The 22,253-nt window shown below is 35.1% G+C and overlaps 1 protein-coding gene across 1 annotated transcript in view; it reads right to left on the bottom strand.

The window, feature by feature from the left end:
• The window catches only part of LOC141512071 (EF-hand calcium-binding domain-containing protein 13-like), a 34,717-nt gene extending 13,410 nt beyond the window's left edge, over positions 1-21,307 (bottom strand). The window contains exons 1-6 of the mRNA XM_074220965.1: positions 21,295-21,307; positions 20,784-20,936; positions 10,325-10,396; positions 8,465-8,608; positions 4,822-4,893; positions 2,073-2,216 (exon numbers count right to left, since the gene is read on the bottom strand). Of these exons, the coding sequence (XP_074077066.1) occupies positions 2,073-2,216; positions 4,822-4,893; positions 8,465-8,608; positions 10,325-10,396; positions 20,784-20,936; positions 21,295-21,307 (598 nt within the window). The remainder of the gene's footprint in view (positions 1-2,072; positions 2,217-4,821; positions 4,894-8,464; positions 8,609-10,324; positions 10,397-20,783; positions 20,937-21,294) is intronic.
• Positions 21,308-22,253: the final 946 nt, after the last annotated feature.

Raw genomic sequence — 22,253 nt, 5'->3', positions numbered from 1 at the left:
ACGTGCTCACTCTGGCAGGGATCCCCTGCTGTTCCCCCACTTTGTGCCCGGTGCTCCCCGGGGTGCAGCTCAGGAGACTCCCCCTCTGCTGTGAGCCATGGCTCCCAGTGCCCTGGGGCTTTCTCCGTGAGGCTAAAGTTCTTTCGCTCTGGCGGGCCACCACTCTGCCGGGCCACCCCTCTGACCCTGGGGAGCAGAGCCTTTCTGCTCTTTTCCAGGTTACCTTGGGTAGGAGAACTGCCTCACTGGGTCCCTTTGTGGGTTCTGTCTCTTGAAAGTTTAGTTAGAGTCCTTAGTTTCAAGTTTTATCAGAGAGCACCTAAGACTTCATCCCTTCTTGTTGCCATCTTGGCTCCACCCCCCTGAAATATCTTTTACAAATTAATTTACTTCAAAATATAGCCAGAAAAATATAAATATTTTTCCCAATACATTGACATAATCCTCCTATATCACCTTAAAAAAAGAGATAGAGGTAGATTAAACTTAAAAACTTAATCCACTTCCCACAGAGCATTTTTTCCATCATGACCAGATACACATGATTTTCTGCTAGGCTTGTATCTCAGTTATTCCTGGGCTAAGTTCCCAAAGATCAATGACTTCTCAAGATTTTTCCTTATTCCTCAAGTTATCAATTTTGTGCTCGTTGTGAAACCCAAACTCTGGAATGATGGGTTGGCTGATAAGGAAACCCTCTAGATCTTTTGAATTCACAAAGTCATTGGCACCATTATCTTCACCAACTGCCAGCCTTCCTGAAGAATAAGACTCAAACACCATAACTGAGACTGATAAAATGCTTTGAATACATCTACAGGCAATCAAAGAGCCTCTTCTTCAACACATGGTGACAGGTTACAGAATGTCTGCCATGAGTCTTTACAAGTCATTTACAATACACATCATTCATTCATTCACAATTCTCCTGGAGGCAACCCCCTAGTATCCTTCATTTGGAGAAATGCCAGCTTCTCCCTGATGTGAACCTTTGGATACATATGTGTAAGGAGGAAAAGAGGAAGAATGTGATGAAGCAGGAAACTAAAATCTGCATAACCATACATAGGTTTTTCTGGAATTTCTGGACCAATTCAATTATTAAGGAGCTTATATTATGGGAAGTGTCTCTTTATTGTTGTTGGCAGAGATACTGAATTGGTTTACTATTTCCTTCTCTTGCTAATTTTACAGATAAGGAAACTGAAGCAAACAGGGTCAAGTGACTTACCCAGGGTCGCACAACTGTCTGAGGCTAGATTCAAACTTAAGAAGATGAATCTTCCTGATTGCAAATTTACTGATAGAATACTAGATCATCAAAACCTTCCCTGGGATGCTGAATGAATTTCTAAGACATCCCAAAAATCTAAAATTGACAAATGATTTCAAATAATCTGGTTGACAGTAACTTCAGGACAGCAAGAGGCTTTCTGTGGTAATCACTTTGCAACAAAAAGTCATCATGAATTACCTACTGATCACATCAACACAAATGAAACATGGACATAAAACACCTAAGTATGGTGAAGAGTGCCATCGTGGTGATGAAAACACCAGAGAGAGGGACTCAAGAATTAAGTTAGAAACTCCTTATGCTAATGTAACCTAGAAATAGCATACTGAAATAAGATTAAAATATCAGATTACCTGATATAGTACTATCAGGATAGAGTTACTTCTGTGAAATTGATGGAAGTGCCACTTCATACACTATTTTAACATTCCTTCTCCTCCCTTCTCCCATATGATTTCCTTCTAGAACTCTATCCCTCATCATTATTCTCTTACACTGTATGGTAGAGATGAGGGAAATCATAGCTTTGCCCAATAATAGCATAATAACAGTTAGCAGTTATATAGCTAACTTAAAGATTTGTAAAACATTTTCCAGGTCAATTCATTTGATCCTCACAATATGCTCAGGAGGTAGATAGTATTATTATCTCCATTTCACAGATGAGTAAATCAAGACTGAGAAAATGGAAATAATGTATTTTTGTACATATTTGTACACATTAATTTGTACATATTTTGTATACATTAATTTGATAGACAAATGATGTACTTACCATCAGGTTCAATCAATTTTAGTGTTTTTTTGACAGCTTCATCACTTGAGTCAATCCCCAAGGATTCCAAGGTAGGTAACAAATCTTTAAGAGCAACTTTCCCTTCAGTGACATTGGAAAGAACTGTATGCACATTTTCTAGTTCTAAAGGTAAATAAAATCAAGTGAAAACATATTAAGTTATTGAGTTTCCAGATAAGGAAGTCTAAGAAAAAAATGCCAAGAAGGAAAATACATTCTTTCTAGATCCAGGATTCTTGGGTTTGAGGCTATACTGCAATGGTTTAAGAATTAAAAGGTTTCCCAAGCTTCTTAGAATTACAGAAGAATAAAATGTTAGCACCTGAAGAACTATCAAATAAAATACTCATTGCTTCTGAGAAGATACCATTAGAGTAATATATGACATCATTGTCACAATTCAAAGCCTTAAATAAAGGAATAAACCTATGATTTTTAATCATGGAATTATGATTCCATTAATCTCTTTTCCTCTTAAGATTGGTTGGTTAACAAATAATGCCAGTCAAAGAATTGGAAAATGGGGGGATACCCATCAATTGGGTAATGGATGAACAAGTTATGGTATATGAATGTTATGGAGCACTATTATTCTATACAAAACCATGAATGGTTGAACTCTAGAGAAGCATGGAAAGAATTACAGGAATTGATGCTGAGCAAAGGGAGCAGATCCAAGAGAACATTGTACACATTAACAAAAAATATTGTGAATGGAAAAACTTTGATGGATACAGCTCCTCTCAGCAATTCTGAGAGCTAGGATAGTCCTGGGAGACCTGTTAAGAACAATGCTATCTACATCCAGAAAAAGAAAAACAAAACAAAAGCAAAAAAACCCTACATAATCTAAATGAACACTATGTTCACTTTTTTAAATTTCTTATTTTTCCTTCCTATCTTGTGCTTTTCTTTCTTTTTCGTTAGTCTTAATATGTCATACAGAAAATGACTAATATATAAACATGCTAATGCAAATGTACATATACAATGTTCATTAAGAAGAGGATGGAAGGAAATTATTTAACTTATAAATGTGCATATGTATGAATGTTGAAAAACTTTTATAACATATAATTAGAAAAAATACCAATTAGCAAAACAAACAATGCAAATGCTGCAAAGAGGTTTGTGATTAATCTAAGATTATTCTTTTTTTTCCCTTAAAGATGGAATCTGGGTTAAGTGACTTGCTCAGGGTAAGCTTGCTAGTAACAAAGCTTAAGGTCCTCCAGATTCCAGCACCAGTACTCTATCCACTGTACCACCTAACTGGCCCAAACCAACAGATGTCAAAAACCTTGTGGCACATTGTGGTTGGGTGTGTTTAGGGGTGGTTGGGATACTTTCTCACCTCCCCCCCCATTAGAGTGTAAATTTTAAGAAAGGGGAGACATAGATTTCCATTTCCAAATTAGAAATTGAATAGTAAAACATGTTTAGGTTCACAACACATTCTTGCTTGGCCAGCTAATAAGATTTTAGAAAGTCTAGTTGAAATCTATTGTTTATCAAGACCTCCCAAGGATTCTGAGATACTTTATAATTATTTTAAATATGAACCACACCAAATTCTTTCTCCACTAGCTCATGTGGCTAAACACCTGTAAGAAATGCTAAAAAGTACAAATAAAGCAAATTATGAAATAGAGTTTATTCCCATGGATTCTCCAGAGGAAATCCATGAACCTAGACTATGGAAGCATAAGAAAACCCAGACATTACTTTCCCTAGTATTAATCTGAGCCCTAAATTGGCTCTATAGTTTCTGAATGTTCATAAATGGCATTAATGGGTAACAAATTTTACTCATCCTTTAAAGTCTGGCTCATATTCTACCTGCTCTATAAAGTCTCTAGTCTATGAGCTAGACAATTTTGTCCATTCTTTGATGTCTAATTAAAACTCCTTCCTCTGTTAAGTCCTTCCTAAATTACTCCATCCTATGCAAATTTCTCTCTCCCCATCTTCTCTGGAAGAATAGCACATGTCCTCCAATATATGAGTATATGACTTGATACGCAATGAAGTACTCATTGCCTGTGACCATCAAGTCTGGCTGTCACTACCACAGGGTAATGCTTGGATCATTGTTCAGCCACCTTTATGATTGCTAATGATGAGTATTCACATGTTATTTCTTTTTCTCTCTATTCAAAATTTCATACTTGAGAATTTACCATCTCTCTCTGAACTAACTCCCCCCAAGTGCTTTAGGCCACAGGTTTCTATTTTTTTCTCTGAATTCTTTGAAATTTCGACTCCAAAAATCTTTAGTGCTTTCCTTTCCCTTCCCTTCCCTTCCACCATATCCTTCCTTATCTTCTTTTCAAGATCCTCTATGAATAATGATTGTTTATCCCACCCACTGAGAAATTAGTTTTCTCACAATATCCCTTATATTGCCTTGTGAAATTTCTGTCAGTGTTATCTTGTATAGTTATTTAACTCCTAAAAAGTTAACTTTTCTGAATCTACACCCTTATTCTCTCAAGCAATAATCCTTCTGGACAGGGACCACAAATTTTATCCATCAACCAAATAATTCTATACACAGAAGGTACACAAAATATATTTTTAAATTAGCAAGAACTTTGGCATTTCTTGATTTCCATAAATGATAACACTCCTATGTTTAAAAGAGGGAAAAAGGGAAGTTGGTAAAAAAGATATATAAAGTTAAATTTCTATGTAAAGTTATAGTGCATCATAACAACACAAAACTTACGTTGACCCGTCAATGCATTTTTGCTTGAAATCAATTTGTTGACCATGTCCAGAAACTCTATCTTTACATTTTCTAGAAAAGAGGAAAAAACAAAAACAATTTAAACTTTGGAGAGAGATGGTATACCCTATAAGCTCAAGCCCACACTGTCTGAGGTATATTAGGAATATTTTAAGTTGGAATCACACTAGATCCTCCCCACAGTGGCTAAAAAATTGAAACATTTCTAATGAAGGGGAAAGGTATGAGTTAACTATATTCTGAAGTTTCCCTCATTCTTATGGGGATCCTGTAGAACAGATTTTGATATAGGTATACTGACTAAGACCCAGGCAGTAAAAACTGCCTAGGGCCCTAGAGTCCCTGAAAGTTCATTATTGATCTTAGGGGGAAGCAAATTTTATTCATCCTTCAATGTTCATAACTTTCATTCTCCAGAAAATTGCTCTTTGTTTTCTATATATGCAGTCCAAATACAAAGTGATTACAGAATCTAGCTGTAGAATGATCATCTCTCACCATCTTGGTTTTTGTCATTTTTATTCACTTCTCAGACATTTATACTTCCATATCAGTGAATTTACAAAATGAGTTGGAAAGGGACAACTAGCTGTCACAGGGATTAGAAGGCCTGGATTAGAATAAGGATTATTTGAGTCATTTGATTTAGTCTAACAAAAGGAGTAAGGCATCCTGAGGGGAAAAAAAAAGGAGGCAGCATGTTCTGGGCAGATCAATTATTTAAATCACCATTTTTCCTTGGATGCCAGTGGAGACATGCCAGAAAACAGAAGGCAAGATCTTTGGAAATTTAATACTCTCAGACCTCCAGTCCTACTTTCTTCTAGCCCCTGCAGCCAATAGTTCAAAGACATAACCCTATGGAGATGAGATATGGCAATTTCATCTGTTGTATTATAATCACCATATCCTCAGAAGCCACAGTTAATGAGGACCCAGAAAAGAAAATTCTTGCTATCCTTGTCTTGGCATCATCAGATGGTTCAATATTAGAGACCAAAACAGCTTTATTAATGACATTAAAGATACATTGTTGGGGTGGCTAGGTGGCACAGTGTATAGAGCACCGGTCCTGGAGTCAGGAGTACCTGAGTTCAAATCTGGCCTCAGATACTTAATAATTACCTAGCTGTGTGGTCTTGGGCAAGCCACTTAACCCCATTGCCTTGCAAAAAAAGATGCATTGTGCCTTGTTCATTTGTGTCCAACTCATCATGACTCCATTTGGTATTTTCTGGGCAAAGATTTGGAGTGGCTTACCATTTCCTTCTCCAGTTCATTTTACAAATGAAACAACTGAGGCATACAGGCTTTAGTGCTTTGCCCAGGGTCATACATCTAGTATCTGAGGCCAGAATTCAGGAAGATTCATATTCCTGACTTCAGGTCAGGTACTCTATCCATTGTGCACCTAGATGCCCATGAAGAACATGCATTACCATATGTTTTGTGGCTCTACCCCTCTATTGGGTCTTTCCATCTGACTTGCAGCTGAAACCTCCTATATGTATTTCTTTCTCCTATTCAGAATGTGAGCTCCTTGAGGATGGGGACTATCCTACTTTTCTATTTATATCCCAGTATTTAGGACAATAATTTACACAATAATGTAACAAATGCTTTTTTTTCATTTATTCATTTTGGCTTATCAACTGAGAGTTTGTCATCTTTAAGTGTGTACATGGGATATCCTTGAGAACATTCCAAGATTTGTTAAACCAGAAAACAACTATTCATATTTCACTATGGAGTTAGAGGCAGAAGGGACCTTAGAGGTCATTGAACTCAACTCCCTCATTTTATACATGAGGAAGCTGAGGTTAACTTGCCTGAGGTCACCCAGTCAGTAAATGTCTGAGAAGGGATTTGTGCTCAGGTTTTCCTAATTCTAGCATTCTATACAGCATCAAGAATTGCTCACTCGAAATCAGGGCAGCTTAATATTTCCCTGCTTATCTTAGGCATCATTTCCCTGTTAGTCATTCTTATTCTGTGCCTGAAAAATTCAAAGATTAATTCCTTGGAAGAGAAAACACAAAAAATTAAGAGGTGGCCAGATCTAATGCTTATTCTTAATACCTTATCATCATCCCACTCATCCCGCTTCTTTTCCTCAATATAGGCAAAAGCAAAAACCCACACTTTTTGTTTTCTTTACCTTTCCTTTATTATACTTTTCAATTTTTTCATTGCTTTTTTCACTTAATGCTAAGATCTAATGCCTCTGACCCTTATTTTCTAGTTATACTAAACTTTTATAATCCACCTTTCCTTCATTTAAGTTTCTATATTTATCTTTTAAAACCTTAGTTGGTTGATGAGTTTTCGGGGCAGTCACATTGGACTCTCTAGGCCCATTTTGTTCTTCAACAGAATTCTTTCCTTTTCCTCTCTTTAGGATTTCATTCTTGAGGATGTAGCTGACTCTTCCCTTGAAGAATTTTATTTTCCTATATTTTCTCTAAATCTTTTGAAATTTGTATTCTCTAAATCTGCGATGTTATTTGCTTCCTCCCTTGTTTATATTTTTATTTTTTAAATTTTATTTATTTAAGACAACAGAGTTAAGTGACTTGTCCAAAGTCATACAACTAGGCAATTCTTAAATGTCTGAGACCAGATTTGAACTCAGGTCCTCCTGACTCTAGGGTTGGTATTCTATCCACTGTACTACCTAGCTCCTCCCTGCTCCTCCCTTGTTAATTATAGATTTTAAGATGGAGTGGTCATTTGTACATTTGTATATTGACATCTAAAACCAAGGACTTCATTGCTGTGTTGCCTTTTACAAACTTTATCTCTGAATTTCTAGGTACCTCTACTTCTATTCCTGTTTAGTGAATGTATTTAGGAAATTTTCTCCCTTTCCCTTTTAGTTTTGCTGTTCACTTGTTTCAATCATGTTCAATTCTTTATAATACTCTTTGGGGTTTTCTTGGTAAAGAAATTGGAGTAGTTTGCCATTTCCTTCTCCAGCTCGTTTGACAGATGAGGAATCTGAGGAAAACAGGGTTAAGGTGCTTTGGCCAAGGTCAGCTAATAAAGGATATGAAGCCATATCTGAACTCAAGAAGATGAGTCTTCCTGACTTCAGGCCTGGCACTTTATCCAGCTAGCTGCCTTTTTTAGTTTAAAGTTGTTTTAATTTGATTCACACAATTTCACAACTAACCACTGTCACACAATGACGTTATTATGGCATTATAACTACATTCTATTTTAAAGTCCCAGACCTTGCTGTAATTTTATTTGTACACTCACACACATGTAGAATATTGCTCCTATGGAATACACTGTCCACCCTTCCCTCTGAAAGATTATTTCACCCAACATTATGTTCTTGCATAGCTAGCTAAAGAAGTTTGATGGTGTGAGCCTGTGGGATAGTGTTTTATATATCAGGGTGGTAAAGGGTGAAAAACTTCATCAGGTGCCTCCCTCTTCTCTCTACCTCTTGATAATGTCATACTATTATCCTAATTCCCCTTCCAAGAAGAAGAAATCTGGACATAGAGCCATATTCACCTAACTCTTAACATTGTTGGATGACTGTAATTTTAATTTTTCTAGTTGAAAAAATATAGATATCCAAAACAATCTGAGATTCAGTTGAAATACTCACCATCAGTTTTAATGGATTTTATAATCTCTGCAAGTTTTTCTTTACTTAATTCAACCCCCAAGCTCTTCAGGGTAGATACCACATCAGCAGTATTCACTTTCCCATCAACGATATTATTAACAATGATACGTGCATTTTGTATTCCTTTATGGATATAAAAATAAAAGTGTAAAATTAGTCCAGCTGATGAGACTAAAGAAATTCTTTAAAGTCAGTGAAGTGAATTAACTAAAATATTCATTTGCTCCAGCTTTGTACCATTAAAAAAATTACCATTTTTTGATGAAATATCAAATTAATCAATTATCTCACCATCACAAGAACAATGTTAATTCAGAGCAACAATAATAGGGAAAGGAATATTTAAAGTATGATGTATGCCTAAAAGCTCTTTAGCTCTTCAGAGTGACTTATTAGAAATCAATGTCATTTACAAATTGATTGTTTATAACATTCTCAATGATATTTAATTAGTAGTAAACTGATCGACTTCAGATGTTCTATGATATAATGAACTGCATTGTCATTGGATAACACTTTATTCCCTTGCCAATATGCCTATACTTCTCCTGAGGCTATCTTTCTCTGGGGTTCAGGTAAGAGCCAGATTATATAGATTGTCAAGCTTTTTACATTCTTCAACAACTGACAAAACTCCCAGAGCTTAATTGAAAAAGCTGGTTCATGAAAGTTAATATAGAATTAAAAAAAACAAGAATGGTGGCAAAGAAAAGATATGAGAAAAAACATCTTCCTACTCTTTTGCAGAGATAAATCCATGGAAATGGAACACTATATATATATATATATATATATAATATATATATATATATATATATATACATACATATATATATATATAATTTTTTCAATATATAAATCAATTTTCTCCCTATTTTCCCCTCTTTTTTTTCTTTAAAAGATTCTTCACTACATGGAATGATTATCTGGGAAGCAATACTGGGAAGAAATGTAAGTAATATGGGGAAAAAGACCTCAATAATATATTTTTGAAAAAAGGAAAGAAAAAACTAAGGAACACTATAAACCTAAACTAAGCTAAAACAAAACAAAAAAAATCTTAAGACCAGACCAGTTACTTTTCCCTCATTAATTAGAATAAATAAACTCAAAAGTAGAGGGATGCACAATAGCCATACTATGGTATTAAATTAACCCTGTTGCCATGAAGATTCTCCACAGTTAAGTCTTGGCCTGAGGATGGAAATGAAGCCATAAAAATCAAAGAGCTTTGCTTATTCTGGTCAAAGTCTTGAATTTCTGAATTGACCATTGAGTCTTCTTTGTTGTTTGGGAATCACATATATTAATTAGCAAATTTTGGTGATGATTCAAGACCTACATCTTCCACGAAATCTTTCCAACTAGTTCCCACTCAAAGAGATTTCTCTTTTGGTCTGTATTACTCTTTAGGCAATTAGTCTCATAATAATTCTTATAACTTCATTTTATAAATTTATTTGATTCCTTTATTAGTCTTTAACATTTCTGCGTTTAATATCTTGCTTCTCTAATTAGAGTGTAAGTTTCTACTATTTACACAATATTTGTTCAGTGAATACTGGTTGGCTGACTGAACCAATAAATAGGCAAGAATGCTTAAACAAGGATGCCAAGCACTAGATAGATACTGTGAATAACCCAAAATTCATCATTAAAATAAAAAAAATATTCAGCAAGACACTTAGCATTTCTAGTTTGCCATGTAAGAAGCCCATTGTAGAAAGGCTAATACTAAGAAGGAATGGAGATGGTGAATGCTACATAAATATATTTTACCCATCCATATAAAATTGCAACATATGCCCCCAAAACAGAAAAGAAAATAGTTCTACTCACTTTGGCTCTTTGTTAAGCTTTTGGTTTTCATCAATTTATCGATTAAGCCTTTAAATTCTATTTTCCCTTCATCTGTAAAAGGGAGGAGACAATTAAGATAGACCACTGGAGATACAAGAAAACCTGACAAATAAGAGAAAGTGGAAAAGGTACCTCCCAGGAAGTAATTTGACAACCATTTCCTCCTAACAATTTCATTAGTGCTTTTTCTCTCTTTTGTGTTGTTCAGAAGAGTTATTTTTATAGCGATAAGTCATTTGGCAATAGAAAAGGATCCTTAAAGTTTTGGATCAGTAAACAGATAATAAGGTCTTTTATTGATCCAAATCCCAAAATTAACATACATAGAGCCTAGATCTAACCATTATTCCCTTTCTATGATCAACAACTCTGACATTTCTCTTTATCTTATCATAATCTCCCAACATTCTATTTCTCCTTATGCATAACCCTCCTAATACTTATTCTTTGTTATTTATCATGACCTCCAACGATTAATAATTCCACATGTTATTACTTCTGTTCTTTTTTTAAAAAAAGATTTGAATAATTTTAATTATTTATTTAGGTTTTTGCAAGGCAATGGGGTTAAGTGATTTGCCCAAGATCACACAGCTAGATAATTACTAAGTGTTTGAAGGCCAAATTTGACCTCAAGTCCTCCTGACTCCAGGGTCAGTGCTCTATCTACTGCACCACCTAGAAGCCCCCCATTACTTCTGTTCTGACTATTTTTTGTCCTTCTCAACCTCAACCCTATAGCTAAATTGTTTTAGTACTGCACTATCCTCTATGTTCAAATCCTTCACCCCCATTTCTTAATCCATTTTATTCTCACAACATTTTCTTATATACTCTCATTTGAGGATTTCGCCTCCTTCTTCACTGAAAAAAAAATTGAGGCATTTTCTCTAAGTTCTCGTTTTTATTTTCTTTTCATGTCTAAGCTCCTTGATTTAATGCCCATTTTTCTCCTCCTTTCCTCCAGGGTCTGATAAATGGAGAGGCTTCTTTATTTGCCAAAGGCAAACTTGTACACTTAGCTTTGCTCCTACAATTTAGTAAATTGCCTCCTTAATCATCTCCCTTTTTATTTATCTTCACACTCTCCCTATCTAAGAATTCCATCCCAACAACCTTTAAACTTACCTGTTTCCCTCATCCTTAAAAATTTTCCTTTATACTATCATTTCCTTTATTTCTTTTCCATTTATTAGCTGTCTGCACTTGTCTCTAGTTCTCTCACTCACTCCTCAACCTTTGCAATCCAGCTTCTGATCTCATAATTTAATTGAAATTGGTCCCTCAACAATCACAAAACCCTAGTTTTATTACAATGAGGATTAAGTACAATCCATTTTTCATAGCCATACCTTGATTATAATCCAAAGGTTTGCAGTAACATGGTAAAGTGGAAAGAGGGTTAACTCTTGAATAAGGAAGACCTGAGTTCAAATTTAATTTTAGAAATATTTCTAGCTGTATGAAGTCACTTAAATTCAATTCACTTTCATTCCCTCAACTGCAAAATGTGGATAATTGCACCTATTTCCTAGGGTTTTTGTGACAATCAAATGAGATAATATTTATAAAGTACTTAGCAGTGACTGACATTAGTAGGTACTATATAAATGCCAACTGTTAAATCAGGTGAGTTCCCAGGCTATTCAAGCACATTTACTTATCTCCATTTTATGAATAAATTTCTTAACCTTTCATGATGTATGGCACAATGTAAAATCATGTTTCAAAATTTCATGATGTATGACACAATGTAAAAAATCATGTTACATTATTCCATCTCCTTATGGGAATTTCTATCATTCTGGAGGAAAATTACTTATCAGTAGATACTTATTAGAATTCATCTTTCAAAAAATTAATTCATCTTTCACTCATTGGATACAAGACTTCCAAGCTTACTGAAAGGGAAAGAAAATATCCTTTATTTTCTTTTTCCCTGCTTATACAAATGTGTCAGAATCAAGTTCCCCAGGCATATAGTTATTTTGGAAGATTAACATACTTGACTTTGAAGTCAAATACTCAATTGTAAAAGTGAATTTTATTCACCAAAAAATGGCCTGTTCAGGGGAAAACAAGGACAATGGTAACCCAACGTAAATATATCCTAGGTTGCAGAACACATGTGGGGATGAGCTTGTGGGATCCATCCCCTGGATGGATCCAATTCCCCTGGTAACCTGCAGAGACATATGTGGCTCAACCCTAAAAGCTTACATCATGAGATTGTCATTCCAAGCAATCTTTTTCTTGGTTACTGCACCAAGACTAGATGACTCAGATTTTAAAAAGGGAGGTGATTCCCCTCCTTTCCTCCCCCTCCTTCATACATATTCAGTATGTAGAATGTTATCTCTCTCTTCCAGGATTTCCCATGAGGGGTGAGGGAAGAAGCTTCTTTCTTCCTGCCTAAGCAGATATTTGTCCTTCATTTTTGAAGAAGACCATAACATCAGGGAGAGGATGCTATGGCAAGCCTGTGAATTAGATTAGGATGAGAGGGTGCTCACTTTCTCCTCTGGAGCAGTCTGGGTCCATTTACCTGATATGGAATAGCATGACTAGAGATGGCCTTTAATATAGTGGGAATCCTTGACCTTTAAAAATTAGGTCTTTCCCAGGTCACAGTTGACTAAGGCAGCATTCATTCAGTCATTAGAACTGGATAAGAGAGAGAGATAAGAAGACACAAAGAATGACCACTCAAAAAAAATAATCTGGGAGGGTAAAACCCTCAGTTTCTTTCAGCGATCAAGAAGAGCCTCTTCTGTGCAATACAAAAAAAAAATTACAAATTGCAAATCCATGGCAGATAAAACAAATTTGATGAGTTGGAAGATTCTAAGCATAAGCATTGCCTGCTGTATGTGTGTGTGTTTGTGTGTGTGTGTGTGTGTGTGCATGTGAACATGCACATTTGTTTCCCCACTTGAGCATTAAGAGCATTAAGTATTAAACAATGATCCTGAAAAGGAAGTTTATTTTTTTAATTTATTTATTTTCAGCCATATGTACATGCAAATTTCCAAGTTACAAAATTTCCCTCCACCTTCCCTCCCTACTCACCTCACCTCAGTAAGGAACATTCAAGTTAGCATTTTGTATACACATTTTGATAAACATGTTTACAATTTCAGCATGAGGAATTAGAATTAAGGGAAAGAGATATATTAGAGATAATTTTTATCAAGTTTTCATGAGATACAGAAGTGGGTTTTTTTTCTATGAGTTTTGTTTTGCTTTATTTTTCTTCCTCTGGATGGGGATAATATAGTCCATAACCAGTCAAATACAGTTGTCCTAGCTCTTTGGACTACCAAGAGGAGCTGTTTCCATCAAGTATGTTCATCTCATAATGTTGTTGTTGATGTGTATATTGTTCTCTTGCTTCTACTCCCTTCACTCAGCATCAGAACTCATAAGTCATTCCATGCTTCTCTAGAGTCTGACCCTTTATGGTTTTTATAGAACAATAATATTCCATGATATTCATGTACCATAACTTGTTTAGCTATTCCCCAATTGATGGGCATCCCCTCAATTTCCAATTCTTTGCCACTACAAAAAGAGCCACTATGAATATTTTGGAACATGTAGGACTTTTCCCATTTTTTGTAATTTTTTCTGGATATTGACCTAGAATTGGAATTGCTGGGTCAAAGGGTATGAACAGTTTTATTGCTCTTTGGGCATACTTCCATATTGCTCTCCAGAAAGGTTGGATCCATTCAACTCCACCAGCAATGACATCAATGTCCCAATCTTCCCACAACCTCTCCAACAATGATCATCTTCCTTTTGTCTCATCTTGGCTAATCTAATAGGTGTGAGATGATACCACATTGTTGTTTTAATTTGCATTTATCTAATCAATAATGATTTGGAGCATTTTTTCATATGATTATGTATAGCTTTAATTTCTTCATTTGAAAACTGTCTGTTCATATCCTTTGACCATTTATCAATTGGGGAATGACTTGTGATCTTCTAAATTTGATGAATTTCTCTATATATTTTAAAAGTGAGACCTTTATCAGAACTCCTGGTTGTGAAGATCGTTTCCCAGATTTCTGGGAAACTTCTAATTTTGGCAGCATTGATTTTATTTGTGCAAAAACTTTTAATTTAATAGAATCAAAATTAATCATTTTGTAGTTTATAATGTGCTCTAATTTTTGCTTAGTCATAAATTTATTCCTTTTCCATAGATCAGACAGATTGAGTATTTTTGGTTGATTAATTTATCTATGATATTGCTCTTTATGTCTAAATCCTGTACCCATTTTGATCTTATTTTGGTATAGGGTGTGAGATGTGGATCTATGCCCAGTTTCTGTCACATATTTTCTAGTTTTCCAACAATTTTTGTCAAATAGTGAGTTCTTATCCCAGAAGCTGATGTCTTCAGGTTTATCAAATTGCTGTAGTCATTTATTGTAGTTTCTTTTGAACCTATCAAAATCTACTGATCCATTACTCTATTTCTTAACCAGTACCAGGCAGTTTTGATGACTGCTGCTTTACAGCATAGTTTTAGATTTGGTAGAGCTAGGCCAACTTCCTTTAATTCTTTTTTATCAGTTCCCTTGCTATTCTTGACATTTTGTTGCTCCAGATGAATTTTGTTACATTTTTTTCTAGATTGGTAAAGTGGTTATTTGGTAGTTTGATTGGTAAGGCACTGAATAAGTGACTTAATTTAGGTAGAATTGTCATTTTTATTATATTAGCTCAACCTATGAGCATTTGGTTTTGCTATTGTAATGTTTAATTATGTTGAGTGTTTTCCTAATATTGCACCAATCTTGCCTACCTAGTATAAATCCAACTGGATGATGGTGCATTATCTTGCTAATAAATTGCTGTAGTCTTATTACTAAAATTTTATTTAAGATTTTTGCATCAATACTCATTAGAGAGATTGGTCTATAATTTTATTTGTCTGTTTTGGTTCTTCCTGGTTTAGATATCAGCACCATGTTGGTGTCATAAAAGGAGTTTGTCAGAACCCCTTTCTCTCCTATTTTTGAAAATAGTTCATGTAGAATAGGAATTAATTGTTCCTTAAATGTTTGGTTGAATTCACTTGTAAATATATCTGGACCTGGAGACTTTTTCTTAGGGAGGTTATTGATGGTTTTTTCAATTTCTTTTTCTGAAATAGAGTTGTTTAAGTAATTATTTCCTCTTCTGTTAATCTGGGCAGTTTGTATTTTTGTAAATGTTCATCCATTCCACTCAAGTTATTCAATTTATTGGCATAAAGTTTGGCAAAGCAGCTCCGAATCATCTCTTTAATTTCCTCCTTGTTGGTGGTTAGTTCACCCTTTTCATTTTTGATACTGGTAATTTGGTTATCTTCTTTTTTAAAAAATCAGATTAACCAAAGGTTTGTCTATTTTATTGGCTTTTTCATAAAACCAACTTTTAGATTTATTTATGAGTTCAATGGCTTTCTTGCTTTCAATTTTATTCATCTCTCCCTTGATTTTCAGATTTTCTAGTTTGGTATTTAATTGGGGTTGTTTAATTTGTACTTTTTCATAGCTTTTTTAGTTGCATACCTAACTCACTGATTTCCTCTTTCTTTATTTTATTCATATAGGCATTTAGAGATAAAAAATTTCTCCCTCAAAACTGCCTTCACTGCATCCCATAAATTTTGGCATGATGTCTCATTATCAGTTTCTTGGATATATAGTTATTGATTATTTCTATTATTTGTTGTTTGATCCACCTGTCATTTAAGATAAAGTTATTTAATTTCCAATTAGTTCCCTTACCCTTTGTTACATGTAATTTTTACTGCATCATGGTCTGAGAAATGTGTATTTATTATTTATGCCTTTCTACATTTGATTATAAGGTTCTTGTGCCCTAGTTCAAGGTCAATTTTGGTGAAGGTGCCATGTATTGCCAAGAAAACATATATTCTTTTCTATCCCCATTAAATTTTTTCCAGAGATCTATCATATCTATGTTTTCTAAGATTTCATCACCTTCTTAACTTCCTTCTTGTTTATTTTGTTTTTAGATTTATCTAGCTCTGAAAGAGGAAGATTGAAGTCTCCCATTATTGAAGTTCTGCTGTCTGTGTCTCCTTGTAATTCATTCAGCTTTTCCTCTAGGAATTTAGCAGCTATATCACTATGTACATACATATTTAGTTATGATATAGCTTCATTACCAATGGTGTCTTTTAAGAAGATGTAGTTTCTTCCTTATCCCTTTTAATGAGATTGATTTTTGCTTTTACATTGTCTGAGATTAGGATCACTACTCCAGATTGTTTTACTTCAGCTGAGGCATAATATATTTTGTCCCAACATTTTATATTTACCCTGTGTTTATCTCTCTGTTTCAAATGTGTTTCTTGTAAACAACATATTATAGAATTCTGGTTTTTAATCCATTTTGCTATCTACTTCCATTTTATGGGACAATTCATCCCCTTCACATTTACAGTTATGATTACTGAGTCTGTATTTTCTTCTTTGTTATCTTTCTCCATTTATATTTTTTCTTTCCTTTTCTCTTATTCTTCCTCACCAAAATTTTAATACCTTTCCCCTTTGACTTTTGTTTTAACAATTTAACTTTCAGTTTATTTTCACTTATCCCCTCCCTTCCCTTTTATCAGTCCCTTCTTCCCTTATCTTTCCCTTTCCCAGTCCCCCTTCCCTGTAGATAAAGTTAGTTTTTTAAACACAAGTTAGAATTTATCTTATTCCCTAAATCTATTGAATAGAATTTAGTATTGATATCCCTTCTTTCCCTCTAAAATTATAAATCTTTTTTGCCTCTTCCCTTGGTGTTATTACTCTAATATATTAATCAGGTATTATCACAGTTTGGTTATTTAACTGCTTGATAAACTCATAGTATCATCAAGATATCATCAAAAATTGTTTAATTGATTTCTTGATAAGTAGCATTGACTCAAATTGCATCAAATTTTAATTATAATGATTTTTTAACTTATCCCCTTTTCAAGTATCTTTCAAGTACATACAGTCCAAAGTTGTATCATTTCTTGAACTATTTGTGCTCCTCCCCTCAAGTCTATTTCTTGCATACTTTACCTCCCCGCCACCTCCCCATCCAGGCTACTTAACACCTTGTAAAGTGAAGGAAGGTCTATTCTCTCTCCTACTTTACCATGCCCCGCCCTTCCCCAATCCGGGTACTTAACCCTTAATCTAATTAATTGGAAGAATCTTTTTTTTAGTTTTTACAAGGCAGTGGGGTTAAGTGATTTGCCCAAGGTCACACAGCTAGATAATTATTATGTGTCTGAGACCAGATTTGAACTCAGGACCTCCTGACTCCAGGACCAGTGCTTTCTCCACTGCACCATCTAATTGCCCTATTATAAGAATCTTAAAGATCTCAAAGTCCTGGGAGGCTCTGGAGGTCTCACCTGAGAACCTTATAAATGATTATAAATTGCAGAGACACTGACTCAGGACCTAGCAGTTTATGATGCTTAAAGGATTTTATGTACTGGGAAGACTCTGGAGGTCTCATCTGAAAACTTTACAAATGATTTTAAGTTACAGATCGGTTTCTATTTGTTCAATTATAATTTTTAGAATTTTATTTTCTTCATTTAGCCTCTGTGTTTCCTTTTCCAGTTAGTTATTTTTATTTTTTAACAGAGTTGATTTCATTGGTAAATTTTTCATAATTTTCCTGGCATGACTTTCATTTCTTTTTTTCATTTTTCTTCTTCCTCTCTTCTTTGGTTTTTAAATTCTTTTTTGAGATCTTTGATGAACTTTTACATTATAGTCCAGCTTATATATTGTTTTGATACTTTCTCTGCGAGTGATTTTTCATTCATCTTTGTTCTTTTTTTTTTTTTTTTTTGCTGGGGCTGGGGACTGATCTCTGGCTTGCTATTGGCCAAGATGTTTCCTTTGTAGTCCAGGCCTTGCCTTTGTAGAGATGGTTTTTTTTTCCTCCTTTATGTCTAGATTCTGACTTAATAGTAGTTTGTTCCCAAGCCAGTTCTGTCTTTTACCCCAGTGTTCTCAGGGTTCAGACTTTGTTTAGGGCTGAAGTCCTTCCTGCTGGCTTACTATCTAGCTGCCAGGACCTCTGCTGTTGTTAAGCTATTGGGAACCTGGATTGCACTGGGGCTAAAAGCCTCCTGCTGGCTTTCCTGCTCTCCAGACTCCTGGACTTTACTTCCACTTTCCCCCCAAAGAGACAGACCATCACTGAAGATACTTCATGATGTCTACAGTTGAAAACTTCTTTGCATCTTCTCTCTTTCTTGGTGGAATCAGTAGTTTGAATGTCTCAATAGAGGTTTCACTTATTTTTGGTAGGGAGAAGCTCTGGGAGCATGTTATCTTCATGCTGCCATCTTGGCTCTGCCCCAGAAGTCTAACAAAATGGAAGTTTCAGTCTTGGAAATAACACTGGGGTCCTAAGAATTCCAAAGATCCTAGGATCCCTCAAAGTTAATGAATCAGGAAGAGTCTGACATTTGAAAGCTGACATGAAAAGGAGTCCATGCTCTGGACTGACCTTGAGGGAATCATTTAAAAAGTTCACAGCTGAGCAGAGCAGTCAAAATGATAGAGAGGCAGCAGTCTAGCTGAAATCTCTTAACCTTCAAACAACTTTAAAATCATTACTAAAATAAAATTTGTATTGGTAGAGTCAGCAAAAAAAGTCAAAGTGAGATATTTTTCAAGCCTAAGAAAACTTAGGAGGTCAGTAAGCAAGGTCTGTGACACCATGATGGAGATTGGCATAGAGACTACTTAGAGGTAGTACCAGTGGTAGACCATGGAGGAGGCCAAAAAAGTGGTGAAGCAGCAGCTTTGGGAGTTCCCAACCCAGAGATTGTAGGAGGTTGGACAACTGATCAGAAAGAAATTAAAAGAGACCTTTAGCTGGCACCATGTATAGCTGGCAGTGACTTGCAACTCTATTGTCCATAAGGAGTTCTGAGTTGTAGTTCCAGGGTGGAGAGAAGTGCCATAGATTGGTCACAAGTGAACAGGGTATGTGGTTACAGTTCCAGGGCCAAGAGGGACATAATACTTGTGGCTACAATAGAACAAGACCTTTCCTGGCTAAAGACCAGAATGCAGACCAGAAGAACAGCAACCATAGCTCTCCCTTGACCATACTACCATAGAATCACCAAAAATTTACAGACCTCCAGATTGAGCTCTGAGAAGAACACCATGAAAAAAGTCTGAAGCTAGGTCCCTTATGAGAACAGAACCCATATAAAGTTCAAAGTATAAAAATAGATGAAAAAATGAACAAACAACAAAAGTTTAACCATAAAAACTAATATGGTAGCAGGAAAGACTAAGATACAAATACAGAAGACAACAACATTAAAACATCTACAAGAAAAGCCTGAAGAAAAATATTAATTGGACCCAAATCCAACAAGATTTCCAAGAGTTACAAAAGAAAGTGAAAAGGCAGGTAGATGAAAAAATGAGAAAAAGAAATGAGAGTAATGTAAGAAAATTATGAAAACAGATTTAACATATTGGCATAAGAGGCACAAAAAAATAACACCTTAAAAGACAGAATTGGAGAAAGAAGGACCAGGAAATCATTGTGCATAGTAACAGCAATGTTGTTATGGTGATCAGCTGTGAAAGACTTGGCTACTTTGATCAATATAATATTAAAGACAATTCCAAAGGACTTATGGTAAAAAAAATACCAAACATCTCCAGAGAGATATGTTTAATGTAGAAGTATGCTTTACATGATTTCACATGTATAAATTGATATCATATTGCTTACCTTCTTGGTGGGAAGGAGAGAGGGAAAGACTCTGGAACTCAAAATTTTAAAAGAAAAGAATGCTAAATATAACTTTATAAAAAGTAATTGCAGAGCTAAAAGTCAATTTAGCAGTCCCTAAAACTTCTTGCTACATGATTTGATGTTTTTATCTATATTAATGGATGCACTTGCAAATCTCTTTTGTTAAGCATTTTCTTTGGCTTGTGGAGACAATAACTGTCCTACAATTGAATCTTTTTATTTTCCCTTTTTGTTTAGAATCTAGAATAAGTCATACCAACAATTTATGTAATTTCCCCAGCAGGGGAGGGAGGGAAAATAAAAGGGAGGAAAAAAAGGAAGGAGAAGAGTATTGGAAGGGGGAAAGACAGAGAGGAATAGGGTGATAGATAGAAGAGAGACAGAGAGAGGAAGAAAGAGACAGTCAGGCCATGTCTGACACATTCCTACACTCATTTCCCCTAACACTACCTTCTTACCATTACATTTACAAAAAAGAGAAACTTAAATTTCCATAAGACATGATCCTTCTCACAATCAACATACCCCAACTCAGGAGTGACTGAAATTTTAGTTGTGCTGAGAAAAGACTATACACCTTCATATACTATAAACAATTGACCTAAAAGACAGCTTAAGTACTCACCATCAGCTTCCACAAATGTAGATTTCAGTGCTTGTTTAACATCTTCATCACTTAATCGGAATCCAAAACTCATCAGGACAGGTTTTAGATCTTCCACTTTTATTTTTTTATCAGGTGTCACATTGTTGACAATATTTGAGGCAACTGCAATTTCTGTGGGTACATATAATCATCGTATAAAACTTTGCCATAAGTAAAACTACTGAGTCTAAAGAAACATATGAAAATTTGCTTGTGGCCTGTATTTGTGTTTTAGGAGAATTCTCCTTGACTTCACTGAGAACTGAGTCACAGACTTATAAAATATGACCTAGTTGGAAGGCAACTCAGAGGCCTCTTGCTACTACAATACTTAAACAGAGATGCAACTCTGAAAAGTTGCAGGCTTGACCAGGGGAGAAAATGACCACCTCTCAAGGTAGGCAACCCATTCTGCTTTTAAGACACTTTCATGTAAACCAGGAAGTTATTCCTTAGAATGAAACAAAATTTTTCTATCCACAATTTTTACCCACACTCCTCATTTTGCCTTTAGAATGACTAATTATAACTAACAATTATAAAGTCCATAGTGTGTGTGTGTGTGTGTGTGTGTGTGTGTGTGTGTGTGTGTGTGCGCCCTTACTAAGTCTGCCAGGAAGTGAGCTTAACACTTTACAAATATTATCTTCTTTGATCCTGGGAGATGGGTGCTATTATTCCCAATTTATCAATGAGGAAACTGCAGCATAGAGAGGCTAGAAGGTTTGCCAAAGGTCACACAGCTAATAAATGCTTGAGGGTGTATTTGGACTCAGGTCTTCCTGATCTCAGCCCCAGCACTCTCTCCACTGGGACACCTAGGTTATCTCTTATAGATTATATTCCTGCTTAGGGGATAGCTATCTGTAATCTCTTTTTCTGATTGAACATTTTCAACAAATCGTAAACATTTCCTTTAAAAAACACTTTGGTCAACAGAGCCTAGATGGTCAAAGTAAAGTCAAATATTTGTCTGAGCTCTCCCAAATTCCCCTTCAAACAATTTTAAAAATTAATTAAATTTTAGAAATTGTGCAAATACTCCATGAGATATGCTGAAAAAATCAAAAGAACAAAAAATAGAAGAAAACGTGTAATATCTCATCAAAAAATCATCTAACCCGGAGAAAAGTTTCCAGGAGAGATAATTTAAGAATTATTGGATTACTTGAAAGACATGATCAAAAAAAGAATCTAGACATATTTCCAGAAATTAGCAAGGAAAACTTCCCCAATAACCTTACCAGAGGTAAAATAGAAATTGAAAATAAATCTCTCCATCACCTCCTGAAAGATATTCCAAAATGAAAACTCCTAGGAATATTATATTCCTAGTTTCCAGGTCAAAGAGAAAATAATTCAGAGGCAGCCAGAAATAAACAATTCAATTTTCATGGTGTTATAGTCAGGAAAACACAAGATTTGGTAGCTTCTACATCTAAGGATTGT

Source organism: Macrotis lagotis, chromosome 2, assembly GCF_037893015.1.
Source record: "Macrotis lagotis isolate mMagLag1 chromosome 2, bilby.v1.9.chrom.fasta, whole genome shotgun sequence".
Taxonomy (NCBI): Eukaryota; Metazoa; Chordata; class Mammalia; order Peramelemorphia; family Peramelidae; genus Macrotis; species Macrotis lagotis.
Note: the sequence above shows the minus strand (reverse complement) of the source record. Positions and strands in the feature narration are given on the sequence as shown.